At 30.7% G+C, this 20,253-nt stretch overlaps 1 protein-coding gene across 4 annotated transcripts in view; it reads right to left on the bottom strand.

Moving 5' to 3' along the window:
- The window catches only part of LOC106457739 (signal-induced proliferation-associated 1-like protein 2), an 80,611-nt gene that overhangs the window by 32,682 nt on the left and 27,676 nt on the right, over positions 1 to 20,253 (bottom strand). For 3 of the 4 annotated variants that reach the window (XM_022383754.1, XM_022383756.1, XM_013917184.2), the window contains exons 2-11: positions 13,753 to 15,285; positions 11,515 to 11,672; positions 8,744 to 8,932; positions 7,125 to 7,200; positions 6,051 to 6,149; positions 3,478 to 3,581; positions 3,051 to 3,208; positions 2,423 to 2,529; positions 1,688 to 1,822; positions 211 to 305 (exon numbers count right to left, since the gene is read on the bottom strand). In XM_022383754.1, the coding sequence (XP_022239462.1) occupies positions 211 to 305; positions 1,688 to 1,822; positions 2,423 to 2,529; positions 3,051 to 3,208; positions 3,478 to 3,581; positions 6,051 to 6,149; positions 7,125 to 7,200; positions 8,744 to 8,932; positions 11,515 to 11,672; positions 13,753 to 15,130 (2,499 nt within the window). In that variant the 5' untranslated portion in view covers positions 15,131 to 15,285. Of the gene's footprint in view, positions 1 to 210; positions 306 to 1,687; positions 1,823 to 2,422; positions 2,530 to 3,050; positions 3,209 to 3,477; positions 3,582 to 6,050; positions 6,150 to 7,124; positions 7,201 to 8,743; positions 8,933 to 11,514; positions 11,673 to 13,752; positions 15,286 to 18,476; positions 18,687 to 20,253 lie in introns of those variants that run through there. The other variant, XM_022383755.1, reaches the window with a different exon arrangement.

The following is a 20,253-nucleotide window of genomic DNA, read 5'->3' as shown; positions in this document are numbered from 1 at the left end:
CAATGCCACAAAAATTGTAGTTTCAACATAACTGTAAAAAATCCAGACACTGCACCTTACAAATAATTTTCATAAATGATATGTAATATTCACTCATACATGCTTGAGATCACACTCTAAATTTAACTGTCAGGAATGATTTTTAATACTAATGCACACCACGTGATTGCACTCTCAATGTAACTGTCAAGAATGATATTTAATACTCACCTGAACATGCCATGATATTGCACCTTGAATATAACTATCAGGAATGAATCTTAATCGAATACGCTCCTTCTTCTTTCCACCAAATGACAAAATAGCTGTGAAGAAGAAATTAATTCATTTCTAAGTCCTTTATGTCACGATAATAATAATAATGTTAGCATACATATTAATTAAATAATTAATATTATAGAGCAGTAGTTCTCAAACTTTAGTAACCTAAGGATCCCTTTTAATTGAAAAATGTTTTCATGGACCCCCAAACCTATCTATCTATGCATTTTTGTTTTGGAAAAAAAAATTCCATGTACAAGAAAAGCTGTATTTTAAAATTAAATGTTTTAATTCATAAGTTTAATTTTATGAAAAATATTTTTTATTCTGTAAATCATGTTTTTTAAAAATATTTTTATGAAATTTTGGACATGATTTGTGGGCACCTGAAGTACCTTCACGGATCAGTGTGAATCTATGATCCCCAGTTTCGAAAATGCTGTTATAGAGTACTGAAATACTATTCAATACAACCATAAATAAATAAACCCAAATATCATAACCATAATAAAAAAGTCATTATTTTTAACATAACAGTCAATTTCTACAATAATATGTAATAAAAGCTAGTTCTATTTGTATAATTTAAGTATTTCCAACTGTGTAATAAAAGGAAATAATTTTGTATATTTTTTCAACTAGCATTTGTGGCTAAAGTTGGGATCTAATATTAAAACAAAGAACTACATGCTGCTATGAAATTAGTTTAAAAATGTAAAAGAAAAATGGATACAGAATAAAGACAAATTATAGCTTGAAAAGTTTTTTTGGTGTACAAAACTTTAAGATAGCTTTTATATGCAGAAACATCTGTTAGCTGAGTTCTTGCACAGATCTTAAAATATAACGTTGATAAACGGAAACATCGGCACATGTAGATACGTAGATCTTGAAAGTCGAGTTGTTTAAAACTTGAAAATAACATTGATAACTGGACCAATTGTTGGTTGAGATGTTGCAAAGGAAATATCTGCTGAAGTTTTTCACCAGACACTAATCATAGCAGAACCATCTGGAAAATGATCTACATTTTCAAGATCTACATATCTACATGTGCTGATGTTTCCATTTATCAAAGTTATATTTTAAGATCTGTGCAAGAACTCAGCTAACAGATGTTTCCGCATATAAAATCTATCTTGAAATTATAGCAGAAAAGAAAAGTACCTCTTTTCAGTGTCTGAAGTTAAGACAAAAATTTGATTTTAGCTGAAGCTCAACAATAACATACTTATTACTATGAATGAACTGAAGACAAAATTGCAAAGTTAAAAATCTTAACACAAATATACATGTAATTGGAGTTATGATAACAGTATTATAAATACAACAAAACTTTGATTTAATAAACAAAACAGAGAAACACTTAGTTAACATATACTTTTTAGTACATTGCTTACAATAAGATAACATGCATCAAACTTACAAAATTTTGGTCCTGAATCAACAGTTGTGGTTGTGATATAATTGGCTGCTAAATCTTTCAGGTATTCATGCCTTGTTCTTTGTGCCATTGTGGCAAATTTCTCTGAACGGTGGGCAGCATTTTCAGCATTTATCACTGACAAATTGAATACAAAATGTTTATACCACAAAAAACCAAAAAGACATTAAACAAGTAACTTTATAGGTCAGTTTAAAATCTAACTACTCATGTAAATAAACATTAGTTACTCCATATATACAATACTGAATAGCAAAACAAATGATGGGCACCTCCATTGTAACCAAGAAACATATCCAAATTTAACAAAGTACATTATTAGGTTCCAGTAAACAACATTTATCCATCTAGTCTTAAACAGTTGATATTTTAGCTTAACATGTTCTTTGGTTTTCTGAGAGTAAAATACAGGTTTTCATTTCAAAACAGCTAACTGACCATGTTTCTAATTCATTTAGAAATTTCAAAATTTTATTCAAAATCATTTAATTTTCTAATAAACAAGAGATAATAACAGACAGAATTTAAAAGGAGTACAAGATTAAAATAATTGTAGAATAAAACTTTATTAAGAACAGGGATCAGCTCTAAAAAGACTGTGTTTCAGTGTTCTTAAGATACAATCTTCAGCAGTGCCATATAAATTCATTTAAAGATAATAATGTATATTTTTAGATGCATCTCATAACATCAATTGCAAGTGAGATAAGATGGTACCTTTTGCAAGCAAGAAATCAGCAAATGCTTTCGACTTAGGATAGGTTCCTCCTTCTGGTATGGGAGGTCCAAAAACAGGAACGTCTTTAGACCGACTGACAGCCACACTTGAGAGAACAGTAGAAAGTGTTCATTATTGGGGAGGTTTAAAATTCAAAAGAAGATATAAGCATCAATATAATGCACAAGGCTTGACCATTTAATAATAAATAAACTTAGTATTCCAAAAATTGTTAAATTTCAAAGTCTAAATTCAAGGGAGGTCCAATTTAATCTACACTTTGATCAACATGCGTTACTGGGTTATACTAGTTTTGGAGAAATCCACTCCTCATCAATAGCCCTAAACACAAGTTAAACAAAGAGAGATAAGCTGGACCTATATCATAGAGAAAAGTATCAAAATATCGTTCACACCAACAGTATGTTTGACTGTTTAATAATAATGAAACCAATACTTTTCCATGTTCTAATAGCCCATTTTAATTAATAACAAATCCAAATATTATAAAAAAATTAGCTCCTTATTATAAAAAACGTTTTCTAGGAGTATACAAGAATACCACTATCTATCATGCCCAAAAACATACAACTTTGCTAAAATTTCATTCTTATAACAAGTCCTTACCTGTACAGTGTGTTTTCAGTACATGGATTTATTGCCCGAATAACAATGAAGACATGTTGAAAGTGGGAACGTATGTTCTTTGGTGTAAAATGTAAGGCATCAGGTTCTTGGAAAACAATAGTCACAATATCGTTCCCAATGTGTCTTTTTCGTAGTAACTGCAAAATATCCTTTTTTGTTAAAACTTTGTTTTAGGTACCGTGTTTCAAACAGAAATCTCTTTACACATCATTAAAGAAACCAATTCTCAAACTAAAAGCTACTATGTACTTTATAATTTTTAACATAATGTTATGAGAAATTTGAGTGCCAAAAAAATTTGTTACATGTTTTATCAAAAAATACATGAAAATCAAGTGATTAATAATACTTAGTTCGTACACTTATTCTGGCACGATTACAGTGATAAAGGTATGAGTTTACCCACCTGTTGTCTGTTATTTGGGGTATAAGGTAACATTGTTGATACATGGAACATTATTTCACAATCTTCCAGTCTGGAGTACACAGAGTAGAGGCCTGTAGTGTCCACTGTTACACGAGTATTCAAGATATATCAATATTTTAATTTTTGATTCTCGCAAAATATCTCTTTTAATGAATGAAGGTTTTTTTTGTTCACTATTCCTTTACAGCTTTTTAGAGTGTTTCTACCTATTAATATCTATTAATATAGAAAATTAAACTAGTTTACAAGGCTTTAGTCCTCAGGTTTGCATCTAAAGAAAGAAAAAGTCAAATCATGTGATGTTTTGCAAAATATATTTCATTATTAAACAAAAAGAATAAAGATTAATTTGTCTAAAGTGAAATGACAAACTTTTTCATAAAAACGAAATAATTATCCAATAATGCAGTTGCCAGGAACAGACATAAGTAAGGGTCTAAATACAAATTAATAAGACTGGAAAAATGTAACAATGTTTATGTAAATATGGTTGAGACTGTATCAGAAAAAATCTGAAGTTTAGAGTCTGCTTTAGAATAAAAATATTTACTATGAGGAACAAGAATAGCCAATGTTCACTTATTAAACTTTGAAAACTGAAATAATATTCATCAATAGAAATACAATTGAAATTTAAGATTATGACTACACAACGAAGGAAAAAGAAAAGGATCAGAAATGAAGATAGAAAATGTAAAATAGTGTAGAGGATATATTTCACTTTACACTTGAGTGTCCTACACTTCAAAACAGAAAGCTTAAAATACTTAGTTTTTCTAAAGAGATAAAAATAATGAAGTTATTTAAATTACTCAAGCATCGAAAACTAACATCAAAGATAAAAAATGCACATAGCAAATGAAAATACAGACTCCTTACTATACAGTACTAACTAAATGTATAAACAATTATTTGATGTGCACATGCATAAGAATTTGCTTAAACACAGTTATTTATAATAACAGTAAAAGAAACACAAAAAAAGATAGATTAAATTATTATGTAACTTCTTCTGTTAGCTTATCAGATGATTCTATCACGTGAGATACAGTTTAAGAACATAAATCAAGTACAACTGGAAGACAAAAATAGAAACTACAAGTAAAAATTTAAATAATTAAAGCATAACAGAAAATTTGTTTGTTGGCTACTCAAAGGCTATTTGTACTAGCCATCCCTAATATTGAATTTACAGATTAGACAAAGGGCAGCAAGCAGATCAACAGCACTCAATGCCAACTCTTGAGCTACTCTTGTCTAACGAAATAGTGGGACCTGACCTTCACTTTTATGGCCCACTAACAACCCCAAAGTGTAAAGCATGATTTTGCAGCAACAAGATGCAAACCATGGACCCTTGGATTCACAACCTGGTATAATAGACCCTAAGCTACAGAAAAAAAATTAATAACATTTATTGCAAATAAGTGAGAGATTGACCTTAGGTAAATTTTTTGTTTACTTTTAAGTGAGAATAGCTTGTTTTGGCAGCTCTACTTGCTAAAGTTTTCAAATTGTTTGAATACATTTTCTCTTTCTTTCTACTCAGCTTTAATTTTCTAATGTTTATTAAAAAGTTTAACTCAATAAACACCTTTTCAAAATAACTGATAAACAACACTGAAAGTTACAAGTTTATTGACTTGCCATTCACCTTAGTGCTTACGTAATGTCACCAATAAAAATAAAGTGTGTTGTTTCAGGGACTATAGAAAGGTTTTATTTTGTTTGCCATGAGTAAATTTTGGCAAGTCAACCACAGTAGCAGGATTAAACCATTTCATTAGTTTTATATTACAAACAAGAATCTGAAGCTCTTTACATAGTTATGTTTTGGACACTTAATATAAAGTATTACTTAATCAGGGCATTGGAACTATGATGGATGTTTTATGTGCAAGTAATGCAAAACAAGAAATTCAAACTCAATTACTGTGGAGAAGAGAGTTAGGCTTCATTTTTGCACAATGTAATAGTTAATGATGGTTGACAGACAATAATTTGTACATATTTAAACATCACTGTTTTATCCAACAATGAGTGTAGAATAAAATGAGTTAACAAACTGCACAGTCATAATCGTATGGTCAAGTCTAACCTCCTGTTCCACTTATTCTTTAATCATAAATCATCTCATGATTTAGAATCTGAATAATTAATTCAATACATTCATAATCAATTAATGAGGCTTTTCTATTCAACCCATCTATATATAGAATAAAAAATTTCAAGACAAAATTACCATTCTATTAGAATAAAAGAATGAAACGAAAAATCAGGAATGATGTTGGAATGACATATGGAGGCCAGTACCAAAATGTTAATACTTCACAATTAAATAAAATAATGCTACATTAACAAAATTATGATGTGCATTTTTTTGTAGTGGCATGAACAAATCATAAAAGTAAGTAAGACACATATTTCTTCAGATTTGCCTATTAAAAATATCTGAACACAATATTGTATAAGTACATCTAGCGGTGAAGTATTTATATGAAAAACAATGTACACAAAAATATTTTAACATGGTAATATCACTGAAAACATACTTTTATTATCCAGCCCTGCTCGATACTTTTCAAAGCCTTTTAACCTTACACGCTGACCAATCAGCTCCAAGAATTCTTCTAGTGCTGGTCCAGAAAGTTCTGAAGAAAAAATTTCAACAGTAAATTTTCACAATAATCCTTAATGGTACTTATAACACCTAAAATGGATCTAGTTATCAGTGTAATGATACTGTTATTTATCGATGACACACACACACACATGTATGAACACTTTAAAATTTACAATATTTTTAGCCAATTAATATTCAGATGCTTAAGTGTAGAAATGTAATTCACATGTATTTCCTAAAGGATAAAAAAAAAACCTAAAGAAGGAACCAAGTATCCTCATGCTTAGTTACTTAAAGTTTTCATGGTTTTATTACTTTAGTATATTTGCTATTTGCATTAAAATAAGCAGGGAGACCTAGGGTTTCTAAAAGCTAAAAAAGCATCAGCCTTATTACATATTATATAAAAACACTGAAAAACATAAAAAGCTTCTCCATTTGGAGTTCAGAAACATATTTTTATAATAAGATAGTATATTAAAATGCACTATTAACAAAATACAAACAATGTATCTTCCCAATAAATAAATGATTAAAAGTGGCCTGATTAGAATGCTTTGATCAGAGGAGGATGCTATCCAGGACATCAAAAAAAAATACATTTAAAAAATTTAAATTTAGCATTTTTTTCATAAAATTGGAAAGAAAATACAATATGAATTAGGATACCCATTATCTATAGATGAACCAAACAGTATCTGGTGCTATAAACAAACTTGCCTCACATTATAAGTTCTGGAACTTGTGTGTTCAAATGTAAATATTTTAAATTGATAAACAAAGTTCTAGAATAAATATTCCAAGTTTTAATCACTCAAAAATGAGTAAGAAAAAACACTGAATTAAAAAACAAAAACTTTTGTTTTATTATAAACCACCCATTTCTAATATTCCTAGACAGTCAGTTTTCAGAAAATTAGTCTCTCTTACAAGTAGAATCCAAAACTAAAAGCTTCTTTACTAATACTAGAAAGAAAACTGTATGATTGACTTTAAATTCTACCATTATTGTACATGTCCTCTTCTGTAGATTGTCCAGCTTTACAGTACATCACTCCAACTTTATACCTTTTGGTTACCTAATTTAAAACACATCAAATTATTATTACATGTAAATTACAACAGAGTGATTAAAACCTTAAACTTCCAGTCAAAAATACCCCAATTGTTACCCTGAATTTGATAATTAAATGGATTTGATAATTAAAATAAGTAGTAACAACAGGTATTTAAAATAAATGTTAAAAATGACTATGTAAAAATAGGAACAGTAGACCACATCAAAAATACAGTCAAACCCATCAAAACTAGACATCAATTGAACTTTAACCTAGATAGGGTAACCAAAACTCCAACACATACCTATCATTGCAAGTAAAAATCAAGAAAGGTGTTACTTAAAATGTCTACTAATTAACATAGCTGTAAATATTTCACTAAAAATCATTTCTAGAGAAATTTGAATATTTATTCTTATAGCTTCAAGATGACAAATTTGTAAAATACAATTTAATGGTAATCTAAGAAGTGTATTGGTCAGTGGAGACCTATACAAAGGAGTAACTGCTCATATGCACAAGAGAATGTCAAATGAAGGTGCTTACATGTGCAATAAATATGGGAACAAGGAAACTACATAATATTTACTTCTATTTATGGCTAACAGGCATAGCACGATGACTTTTAGCAGTCATTGCTAATCATGGTTCTCAGAACATTGTAATTACAGCACTGATAGCTAGAGATGGACAATTAGTGGTATTTACTGATCAATTAATTGATAGCCCCATTAACCTTGGTACATATAAGCATAAAAACAAAACATATATATCTGGTAGTAAGTGCTACCAGCCAGTTGCCTCCTCTATAGTCAGCAGTTAAAAATCAGTGACAGAGGCAAACAGCCTTAGTAATTTTGCCATAACAAAGAGCAAGTTAGGTGACAATGGGAATCAAACTCGAGACCCCGAATCAGAAAAGCTGAACAACCTTGAAGTAAACAAATATAATAGCAATATTTTGATTACTATAATAGTTGGAATAATTGGAAACTATAATTTCAATAAGTTGATTTAAATGTAATTTTGATTAATCAATTTAATAGTAATTTTCAATTAATCATTTAATTGTAATTTTGATTAATTGATTAATTTACACAACAGTAATTGATGTATTTGCTGATCATAGGTAATTGATTAAATCACCCATTTGAACCTAGCTATTGGTATTTATTAAATACGATCTAAGAAGGTATATCATGTGTGCAGTGTCATGACTAAAATAATGGATTAAAATCATCACATGAACCAGGCAAAATGAATGAAGCCCCATGTTTATACAGCCTGTACTGAATACGTAAAAAAACCTGGCACCTTTACTTGGTGCAAAACTATATATATTACAGATCTGACCAAATAATTATGTAAACAATAAACGAAAAACTTTTAGCCACGATCTGAAAAACTTAATAACATGAAATTTTTTGTTTTTCAATGATGTTAAATAACATGAACAATTTTTCAGATATGTATATAAAATTGGTTCTTACACAAGCAAAAAAAACCAAATAAGATTTACCACAAACCAAATTCTGATAAGAAGAAAAAAAAAAGTTTGACTTACTCCTTGTTCGTCTAACTTTAGAAGCAGTTCTTCAGTCTGTTGTCCTGGTATAGCAAGCCTCAAACAAGACACTTGTAACTCAGGTGCTACGTATTCAAACACTTCTCGGGCAAAAGACCCTTTAACTGGGTTGGACCGCCCAAGTGAAGGAATGGCTTCTTCTAATACAGTTCCTCGTAGCACCACCAACTACGTGTATGCATTAATTTAAAAAAGTTGATTTAATAATATGGTTCAAAAGCATATTACAAGTTACAATGAATGAAATTAAATGAAACATTTTCTTAAGTGACCCAATGCATTTTTTTTTATTTTTAAAACACCGAAATATACTTCCCATCAACTAAAATATTCAAAAATTTCACTTAAAAGACTTCTACACAAAAATGTAGTAAATAAGGAAATTTCTAAATCCTTTCATTAAGACTCATGCAATATTATGTTTAAAATGAATTATTAACTTGATTAATTACCTATAATCATCAATTACATTGAGTTGTGTCACATAAAACAATCAACTAACTGAAAAAAAAATGTTTCACATTATTTCAATTATCCAAGTAATCAAAATACTGCCATTTTGACTTCTTGTTATTTTTGATTAATTCAATGTTATTCAGCTTAATCAATTAATATCACAATACATGAAACTAATCAATTATTCAAAATTAGTGTTTCCAATTAATATTTTCAATTATTCCGACTATTCAAATCTCATAGGAGAATAGTTGATTAGTTGAATGTAATTAATAAATGAATCTGATGATTAATCAATTAGCAAATTACACTAATCACCCACATTTTACCCCTGACTAAGAATGTACTTTCCACTTCACAAACTTACTTTTTCAGTATAATAATAATACAAACACATTAGGATTTACTAAAAACAGATACTTTTTTTCAGGTTGTATATACCCTGGAATCATGTAGAGCTGGAAGTTATAATTTTACATTATTACTTTGAGGTACAATCTTTCTTAAATGGTTTTAACCTGTTTGAAAAAATAATTCATATCTTGTAAATTAAGGAACCAGATGTATTTCTCTTTCAGTTGTAAATAGTGCATGTAAGTGTGTAGATAATAAACAATCGAAATATGAAACAGACTTTTAAAATATGAACTCTTCAAGTTATATGCATGGGTATATATATATAAATAAACTATTATAACTACTGAGTTGTCTTACATAAACTCAAAGATAAGTTTAGGTAATCCTGAGTAAATAACAGTAGTCTAAACAAAAGTTCTCATTACAAATTTTATTAGTTGCATACTTGTGCTTTAACATTGTATTATTAAGAGGAATCCCAATTCAGCTCTGTAATAATATACAATACCTATGTATTTTTTCCTGATAACTTGCATTACATATAATATTTTCAGTTTTTTAAATCTGAAATGCATAGGTATACTAAAATACCCATAAACTAAAAAACAGAATACAGAAAAATGGTACCTGAAATTCCATTCTGAAAAATTTTGTTTGATAAGCAACTCTCAGTTTTTTGGAATCTCAAGTCTAAAAATTAAGGATGAAAAGGCATTCAAGAATGACAGTCATGAAGGGTGTCCTATGGAAGTGTTTAAACTCAAGAAAATATTCTTCAGTTATCAGGTCATAAAAATTATCATAAGAATTATTTTAATGAGCTAATTAGCATTTTTCGCATTTGTGAGAAAATACCAGAGGTGTTACATACAGTAAAGAATGACTGCAGGGAAGGGTGGATATAACCTCAGAGGTTCATAACAATAAATATATGGAATCCTCTCCCAAAAAACTATTCCTAGCCTTAAGTATTGATTTACTAATCCAAGACTTCAGCAAATTTTAAACTTTGTTGCTTATATTTTTTGTGTTTATTGGTTCATTTCTTTGTGCAAATCTATGCAAAGCCTATCTGCAGTAGCCATCCCAAATTTTGAACTAGTAGACTAGAAGGAAGACAATTTTTCAGCAGCATCCACCACTCTTTGGCTATTCTGACTGAATAGTGGTATTCGACCCTTATAACATACCCTCAGTCCCAATGTGCTAAGGTTTTTTGTTGTTGTTTTTTCTGCAGTGACAAGATGCAAACAACAGACCTGCACATACTGTAGTTTACTTAATATTCGTAGAAATTATCTTCCTTGGTTTTACATTCAAACTTGTTTTGTGGGTTTTAACTTTCGTGGAAAAATGAAATTGAAAATGCATCAATTTGGAAAAAATAGTTTTTATACATCATTCTGTTTTTCTAAGCAACATTTTTCATACTGTAAGCCTTTGCAATCACACTGTGCAACTGAAATAACGTGTTGTAATTCACCTATTCAAACAGGTGTGAACATGATACCAGGGGATGACTGAATGATGGAGAAGAGAGAATTTTGACAGATAAGGATTTCCAGCATCAATGACAAGTAGCAGCTAACAGCCCTACACGCAGTGACCAAAGCCGGAGAGATGTTGCAGCCGCAGTTCATATACATTGGCAAAACAGACTGATGCCATCCAAAGGTTGACTTTCCTAGTGGCTGGAATATCAAGCATACCAAAACACACTGGTCTCTTTGGGTTTCATTTATAACTCATAAAGGCTCTTTATTTCACTGGAACTATCATTCATGAAAATGCACATGCCACCAAAATAGCAAAAGTTAACTCCACGCGAGTAATAAATAATTTACAGTATTCATAGTCTGGCACATTAACCACTTGTCCATATTCAGCCCCAACTAAACTAAAATGAAAAATATCTAGGTGATGTGCTTTTCACTCACCTCACTTGTCCTCACAATCAACCTATATTGGTACATTGCCTGAAATGATGAGCTACTGCCCGACCCATAAGCGAGTCCTGTGTCTTCAACTCTCTCTCTCTTTATGCTAATTGCAACTGGTCCCAGAGTTTCATCCACACCTATCCAATTCTGATGGTCTGAAAAACAGAAATCCCAGAGTTACATTAGGTGATTGATATGAAATCCCCAAAGCTTTTGGGTGTTGCTGCCACATACATTTTCCTTCTTAAATTACACCCTTTGTTTACCATTGTGATATACCTTTAGATATTATATAATACACACATTTCCTATGTTCAAAAAACAGCATTCTCTTCTTAATTTACAATATAATGCTTTCAAAATGTAATTTCCAAAAAAAACATACAAGTGATTATAGTTCATCAGATACTTATAACTCCTTAAGTAAGTATTCTTGGCAATATTTGTAGCATGAAATAGAATCAATAATAGGAAAAAAAGTTTGAATAACACCCTGAATGTACATCTGTCAAATTTTTTAACTTCTTGTGTCTTTAAGCTTTGAACATTTCAGAGCTATTTCAATAGATAAGAATTGATTTTCACTTCAGTAAAAACATTTTTGTGCATTATAGATTTTATAATCAGACAATCAGTAATTCAATTCTCAAAGTACACTGTATCCATTCTGTAAATTGTATTACCATCATAGTTCATCTTAATTTTAACTTTAATATTTGTTTTATAAACTATACTGTAGTGGTTAACATTAACTAGCTTTTGCACACATTGGTTAAAAACACTATAACTACAAAGTCTTCTTCTGAAAAAAAATAATAATAATATTTTTTTACCTACAATTTAAAAATACCATACACAATAACCTTATATTAAAAACAAACTCTTTACATAACTTAATGCTTTCTGGTTATATCAAATTTTTGTGAATTATGTGAAAATATTGTTTTTTAAACAACATATGGTTAAAAATTCTGTTGTAAATTTAAGTATTGTGTTTCAAGCAAATACCATTTTTAATGAAATTATTATTAGTACACAACTTAGATGCATCTATGTAAATGTCTAGTTGTCCCACCAACCATGAGGGCCTGCTCAATTAGTAAGATTGATGCAGAACTAGACACTAAGTATGAAATAAGATAACAAATATTTTGCTCATACTAAATAGCTACATATAAAAATTATAAATCCACTACCATGTCATGTCTCTAATGCTACAAGTCTCAGATTTTACTTTACTGATTGTTAAAGAAGGAATTGGCAAAACTACTGAGCTTCGTTAATTGGTTTGTAAGATTCAGAATTCTCAATCTGCTCATTTTTGAAATGAAGTGCTGAATTAAGTAATTAACAAAAGAAATGTTAAGGTTGGTCCATAAATCTAAATTACTACATAACAGTCCTGCCCAATCTCAATTTTCAATTCTTCACATTACAGTGTACCACTTTTAAGATCTCTGGAATTTCAAATAGAAAAACACTGGCTTCCTTCTAACTGATATAGGCTAAATAAGAAACCACTACATGTTGTTCCTGGGTTAAAATTAATACAATTAATTTATGTTACATAAGCATGAATAATGGAACTTGTCACACTATCTATTCAATTACTCTATTCTTTAATAGGTAGAAGACAGCATGCTTATAGCTTGAACTCATTCATTGCCACATTTATAAGCAACTCTCCCAGTCCCAGATTTATTTTTAGATACATAATAAAAAATAAAGACATATTTTAATATATATATATAATTACTTATCTGAAATTTGAAACTGGTAAACATTGGTAAGTTTGAAGGGGAATAACCTTTCTTGAAAATGGTGTAAAATTCCAAACTTGCATGCGGTTAGTACAATATTTTCCAAGCTTGAAACAAAAGTTATGCAACTTTAACCCAATAATAAAAATTTTATAACAGTGAGTTTGGATTTAAAATGCTTCAGTAAAACTTAAATCTTAGTATAAAGCATTATGAGCAACAACTTACTAAAGAAAGTGGGCATACTTAATAGATATATAACTGAAGAGGCTGTCACATCTAAAATTATCTCAAGTTATATTTTTCAAAACTTTGAATTTTGTACCAGTAAGTTTGTGATGGACACTAACAAGGTATTAACAGCATTTTTTTCAATATATTTTTTATGTAAATTTGATATTACTAGTTGTATTTATTTTTTTTCCAAAAAAAGGGACCGACACAAAATTAACCAGGAAGATAAAAAAACCTTTACCTTGATTATGAAAGAAATTTCTGTAATACATTGCTCCTAAATCTCTGCCATCTAACTGTAAATGTGATCGCTGATATGGACATGTAGGCTGTTTTCCTCTGTGGGCACTAGCATTTTCCAATACAGAAAGTCCACATGCTATGCGAGGTCGGTGTAGTGTTGGTAATGTTTTCCCTACTGATTCTTGCTGCTTTTGTTTTGTTGAAGTTATTCTGTTAAGGCTGACAAGTCTTTCTTCTTCTCCTCCTAATTCATTACGAAAAAAAGGGCAACTGAGAACCAAATTATTGCTTTTATCATCACCAGGATCTGGCTCATCAACAGCCACACCTTCAGTACCATCATTTGGAGCTCTACTAACCAAAGAAGCTGCTGAAGCACCTGTGGTTGTATTTCTTCTTTTGTTTAACAAGTTTCTCAAACATGATGCATAACTTAAATTAGCAGTGATGCTTTGACAGTCATAGTGAGCCAAAGCTTTTTTTCGTAGCTTATCCTCAAATCTACTTTCTGCATCTAGAGAGTTATCTGAACCTTTACTGTTAAATTCAGCAGCAATTTCAGATTTGCCTCGCAACTTTTTAAAAAGAGAGGGCTCACTACCAAGCAACTTTTTTTTTTCAGTTTTCTTGTCTTTAACCTCCCAAAATTTGTGTAATTTAGTTTTTAATCTGGGGCTTTGAGAATCTTCTAAGCTTTCTGGTCCATTAGCTAAAGCATTGGATGCATTCTGTGTAGCTGGTGCTGGGTCAACTTTACCTCTCAAATACTCATGAATTTTGGCAGGTCCTGGACTACGTTGATCAATATGATCAGCCTTGTACTCCTTGAGCATGGCAAAAAAGCTTTGAGTTTCTCCAGTTGTACTTATCACATCAAGAGAAGATGCACTCCCATAATCCCGACGAAGAACACCTGTTCTACTGTCTATATTTTCCTCAATATGTTCAAGGTCTAAACTACTATTACTGCGATATATTCCAACACGACTAGCAGAAGCCATATGACTTGTAACTCCTGAAACATGTTCTCCTGAAGCTCGATTTGTACGCTCACTGTGTGTTCTGTGTGGACGGTCATTACGTGGATAAGGAGGGGGAAGAGGTCTTTCAACACTTTGTGGGGCAGGGTGGCCACTAGAAGGTAGTCTAATGGCAGGTGATCCAAAAGAAGGTGGCATGTTCATTCCATTCACTATACCATTTAAGCGAGTCATACTTCCACTTTTATATAAAGTACCTTCTTGCATGCCACGACGATGAGACTGGGGTACACAATTGTTATAATACTCAATTGTACGTGCTCGCAAAACTTCTGAAGTAAGACCATTTCCAATTGAAGACCCATTGCTTTCTCTTTTTCTAGCAACTTGGGCCATGTTATAGTTTCTACTTCTTGGCTACCTCTGACAAACTGCATAAAAAAGAGCTTGACATACACACAAAAACTTCTGTGATAATACAAAAGTCTTCATGGCATATGTACTAGCTACTAGCAGGAATCACTAAAAACAGCGTGGGGTTGACTGACCATCTGGAAAACAGAAGAAATGGGTGATTTACTAAAGAAAATGACATTTTGAAAAGAATAATTTTCTTTCAAGAAAACTTCTTGGTAGCTTCAAACACGTGCATGCATGCATTACATCCTTATATATTAATGGAAGGTCACAAAGTAACATCACTAAAGACAGGAAACAGAAAATAGGTAAACCACCACTCATGCAATACAACTTCATCTGACTCTACAATCTCTCCCTCTCTAATTATTTAATAAAAGGATCTCTTACCTTTAGAAATGTTAAGATCAAAGAGCAAAGAATGAGTTTTCTTAATTATTGAAAAAGTCCATGAAAACATATGCCATGAAATCATTATCATAATGATTCATGCTATATATTACCACAAGTCTCATAATTTACAAGATTCGGTATCAACTTCAAAATGTTCATTTTTAACAAAATAAAAGTATGGGAATTTGTATACAGTATGTACTTAAGTTACTGTTTATGTTTATTTCCACAAGCTTTACAATGCATTGAGCAATTCGAAATAACCTGTGGTATAAGGTTTTTAAGCTAGTAAAGCAAAAAAAATTTTTTTTTGGTCGGTTAACATTTCAGGATGACAGATATTTCTACAAAAATTAATTTGTGCTTTCTTGATTATTTTTTTGCCACATTGCATCTATTATTAAATACTACACAGTACTACAGGTTTCATTAGTTGTATTGTGATGAATGACAGAACTACAAACACGTTATAGCTACTTTTTGGAAATGAAAATGGAAAAACTTTAACAAAAAATTTATTTAGTCTTTTAAGATTCATAACACAAAAAAATTCACCTGACTTTTAAGAAAACAAATCACAAAAACAAGCATTTCAATAAATATTTCAAGAAGTAAAGGTGAAAAATCCCCGAGCTCCTAGAATATACAATTCTTAGAACATGGTTTTTAGATAAGCCTTACTTACAAAGCCGAAGAGCCCTTAAAATTTCTAATTTTAGCTAGATTTTTGTTCTGAAACATACTGTCTGAATGTATTACAATAAAAAAGAATGCTCATAAACCAGCTCTGATCAGGATTTCAGCATAGGACTTCAGCTCACACATTGTATTAAGATAAATAATTTATGAAGCTCTACAGTTTAGGGCCTAAGCACACAATTATCTACCTTGTAATGACATTCAAGTATCTAAACTTTAATTTAGAGTTTTTGGCTGGCTCAAAGGGTTCAAAAAAATCAAAGAGACACGCATAATATATGACAGGCCTTATAACTATATACTTAATGACATTCTTACACCTAAATGTAATTGTAAGTTATAACAACAGCCTGGAATTCAAACATGAATATTGTGCTCCACATTGAAAATTTTACAAATTAACTTGGTATTATGCCTTAAATTGCCCTTATTAATCTTCTAGTTTGAAATCATAAAACTTCAGTTATCTAGTTCTTAAAAAACATTATTATTTTAAATGAACAATTTTCTTATATAAATGATTTATTAACTCTTACTAAGGTAAAAAATTTAAGAATAACAATCAATAAATAACATCAAGATAATATCTTATGCAAAAGTCACTTTAACTTTAACAGTTCACAAAATAAATATTTAAATACATATAAAAGTACACAGACAGTTACTGAAGTTTTAGTTGTTTTACACAGGAAAAGGGATAAATAATTTTAAAACTATTTGAATATATTTTCTTAAAGAATAAATTTCAACTGCCTTACTTATGAGAAAATATTTTTAATGCCATTATCTTGTTAATGGATAAGCTCCTGCAAGTCTACTTTCTCATTATACTTGTTGTATTCAATTTCCAATTTTTATAGTTTCTGTCATAGTGTTTTCTCTTAATAAAATATGTGACAAAAAAGTTCCACATCCCAATTATTGCTAGACACTTTAAAACTAAAGTAGTCTTGAGTTTTAGCAATGAAAACATTGTCTTGGAATAAGTTCTTTCACAATAATAGAACAAGCAACCAACATGTTAAAAAGCTTATTACAAGTGAACAAACAAAATAATACAATAACAACAATAACCATGATTTGACTAAATAATTTTCTCCGTTTACAAACTTAATAAGGTTCATTGCTGAATGAGACAGCCCAATGGACATTTTCTTTACTTTCAAGAAATTGGGATTTTTTAACTATAGACCTTAAAATTGCATTTAAGTATCTGATATACATTTGCATTTTGTTTAAACTTGTATGCATGTGATGTTCTTACAGAGGTAATGGCTTAAACTTGTTTAGCAATACAAACAACAAAGCATAAATTTCTTGAATTTGATAAAATAAAAACTTGATAGACAATGAAAGTACTGAAAAAGTAACCTTTATATTCAGTGGTATCACTCAGAGATAGAGAACAAAGCTCCAAAAATCAGCTCAAAATATTTGCAAACTATGGTTAATTTTAATGTCAGACAATGATTACTGGTGTAAAAATAATTAGTTTTTTTTTTAGAAAAAACTGTTCATTCAGGGGAGGGGAGGCAGAAGAAAAATGTTTTACAAAGTATAATTGTAGCTGATATCTAATAAAAACAAGTAAATTTTGCAAAAATACAATATTGAAAATCTGTTTTGGTTGAACTCTAATGAATGCTATGCTAAAGCATTAGTAAGTATAAATTTCTAATTACTGAATTATGAAGTTCTAACACATACCATGTAACAAATAATAAATAGCATTCCGTTTCTAAGGGTTATCTAACGTTGAATTACAGCGTGAATGTTGTAAATTTGTAATGTTAGGTATAACGCTAAGTTTTTTCAATCAAACGATTGATTCAAAGTGAGGTTTATATTTGGTAAAAATTTACAATTATACAGTAAAATTGTGTACGTAAGTGATAAGTGACTTATATAACATAAATCAACAGTCGTTTACTCCTTAAGACGGTACAAGTTTTCGCAGATATCCTAGGCCTGTTAGAAAATTCATGTTTTTAGTTGGTCTTCATTATAAAATTAAATCGTAATTCAAAATAGCCTAACAGTAACATTACGTTTAAGTTACACCTTAGGTATTCACCGTATATTAGCTAAACTTCATAATCTTGCCTAAATCAAGACATAATGTACCTAAGAAACAAATCACCTGACAAAATAGTAGCGTACCAGCACACCTGCTTCAACCCTACCATTACTAACGTTCAACATACCGAAACAGTGATAATATTATCCAACTTACCTATTACTATTGGCTGTTCAAGTACTTCATGATGATACAATCACTAAAAAACAGTTTATCGCTTAAGTCTATCTGTTATCTCATGTAACAACATAAACTGGCACAATCAAATAAACTGTAGACAACATACAAGTAAATTTTACACATATAACTACTAAAACCGCCAGAAACTCGAATACTATACAGGTAGGACTATATCAAAAGTACGTAATTTCCTATCACGTGACACAGGTAAGTTAGCCACGCAACTACCTAACTTTCAAAGCACAATCCCACCAGATTCGATGGCGCAATGCATGTTGGGATGTTTAACAGAACGACAAAGACCTGCTAACCTCGCTTATCCACTTTCCAGACAACACCCTCTCTATTTCTCTCTCTCCTTCGCTCGTACCGGTACCTAAGCTCTTAACTACTCAGCTGCTGTGACCGCCTTGACCTCCACGTTTAGCTAGACAGTAATGTAACTGGACTCCAAATTGTAGTTATCCAACTTTTTACTGTCTGATGAGATAGGTTTACACCACTTGTGCGCTGAATTACGCGCCTATAGTTATATCCGAGTGCAAAGTAGCAATACAATAACAAACATGACCCTTACTCTGAAGTTGAATTCGTAAGATTTGGAAGGCAATACTTTTTAGCACCTGTTATTTTTCACCCAACTAAATGCAACTACATCATTATCGTAATCTATGTGAATTAAAAATCTGTTAAATTACATTTTCAGTTTAACATATTTTAATTACATAAGTTTAGTTGTTTGTTTATTTTTTATTAATATGTAAGTACCAGTGCTTGATATACCTTTTACTATGTCTCTCTTCTGCGAACGAACAGGAAATTCTAAACACAGGAATCACTGAATTGTGACCAGAAGCGTCGCTAGGTGCCTAAAAGATTCGGGGCGCGGGCCCATAGGCGCTGGAACTTAAAGCGTTCCAGTATGATATGGATCATTAAGGGTATGTTAATTAAAACTGCGGAAAATGGACAAAATGTAACATCTGTGAGTAATGCAACAACAACATAAAAAAATATTATTACCTAGGATTCAGTAAGAGGGCAAACAATATAACAATTCCTGAGAGGGAGGAAGAGGTCTACGTTGATCCTGACCCTCCCTGGTCCAAAACATGGACCGAGTCCCGATGAAGATGGTTTCATGGTTTTCTATTCTGATTTTTCAAGACACCAACTGGGGATTCGGGGCACTGTCAAACAGAATTGGAGCACGGGACCCTTGTGCCAGTGCCTAATTGTGACTGTGATTTTTTTATGTTTGCAACTATCACCAAAATTTTAATTGGTTGAACTTTATATGTGAAACGCTAGTGTCGATGCTCAAAATCTGATTAATATTTATTTACAATAATAATTAGTATTCCTTATCGGTCAGTTGTATCTGATTCTTAAGAGAGTGAGTACTCAACCGCAAGATTAGGTAAAACTCCTTAAGTTTTATCCATAAGGTTGTAAGCAGATATTATAAATGTTGAATTTATGTCGTACATAGTCATTGTAATCTAATGCCTGTATTTTAAGTAGAAAAACGAGTAAATAAATAACTTTTCGAAAAAGGAAGTAAATGCCATCCCTGCTATCTTATTTGCATTTTTTTTTGAAGGAATGATATTAGCCATCCCTTCATTTACTTCCTTTTTAAAAAAAAGTTTTTCTTTACTTGTCTGCTTGTTGTTGTTATTTTAATGCAGTATTTCAATAGATTTGGAATTTTGTATTTATAACCAAGTTCTAAATACAATGAGGTTCCAAC

This window comes from Limulus polyphemus, unplaced genomic scaffold, assembly GCF_000517525.1.
Source record: "Limulus polyphemus unplaced genomic scaffold, Limulus_polyphemus-2.1.2 Scaffold367, whole genome shotgun sequence".
NCBI classification, from domain to species: Eukaryota; Metazoa; Arthropoda; class Merostomata; order Xiphosura; family Limulidae; genus Limulus; species Limulus polyphemus.
The sequence above is the reverse complement of the archived record's forward strand: the minus strand, read 5'-3'. Positions and strand labels throughout refer to the sequence as shown.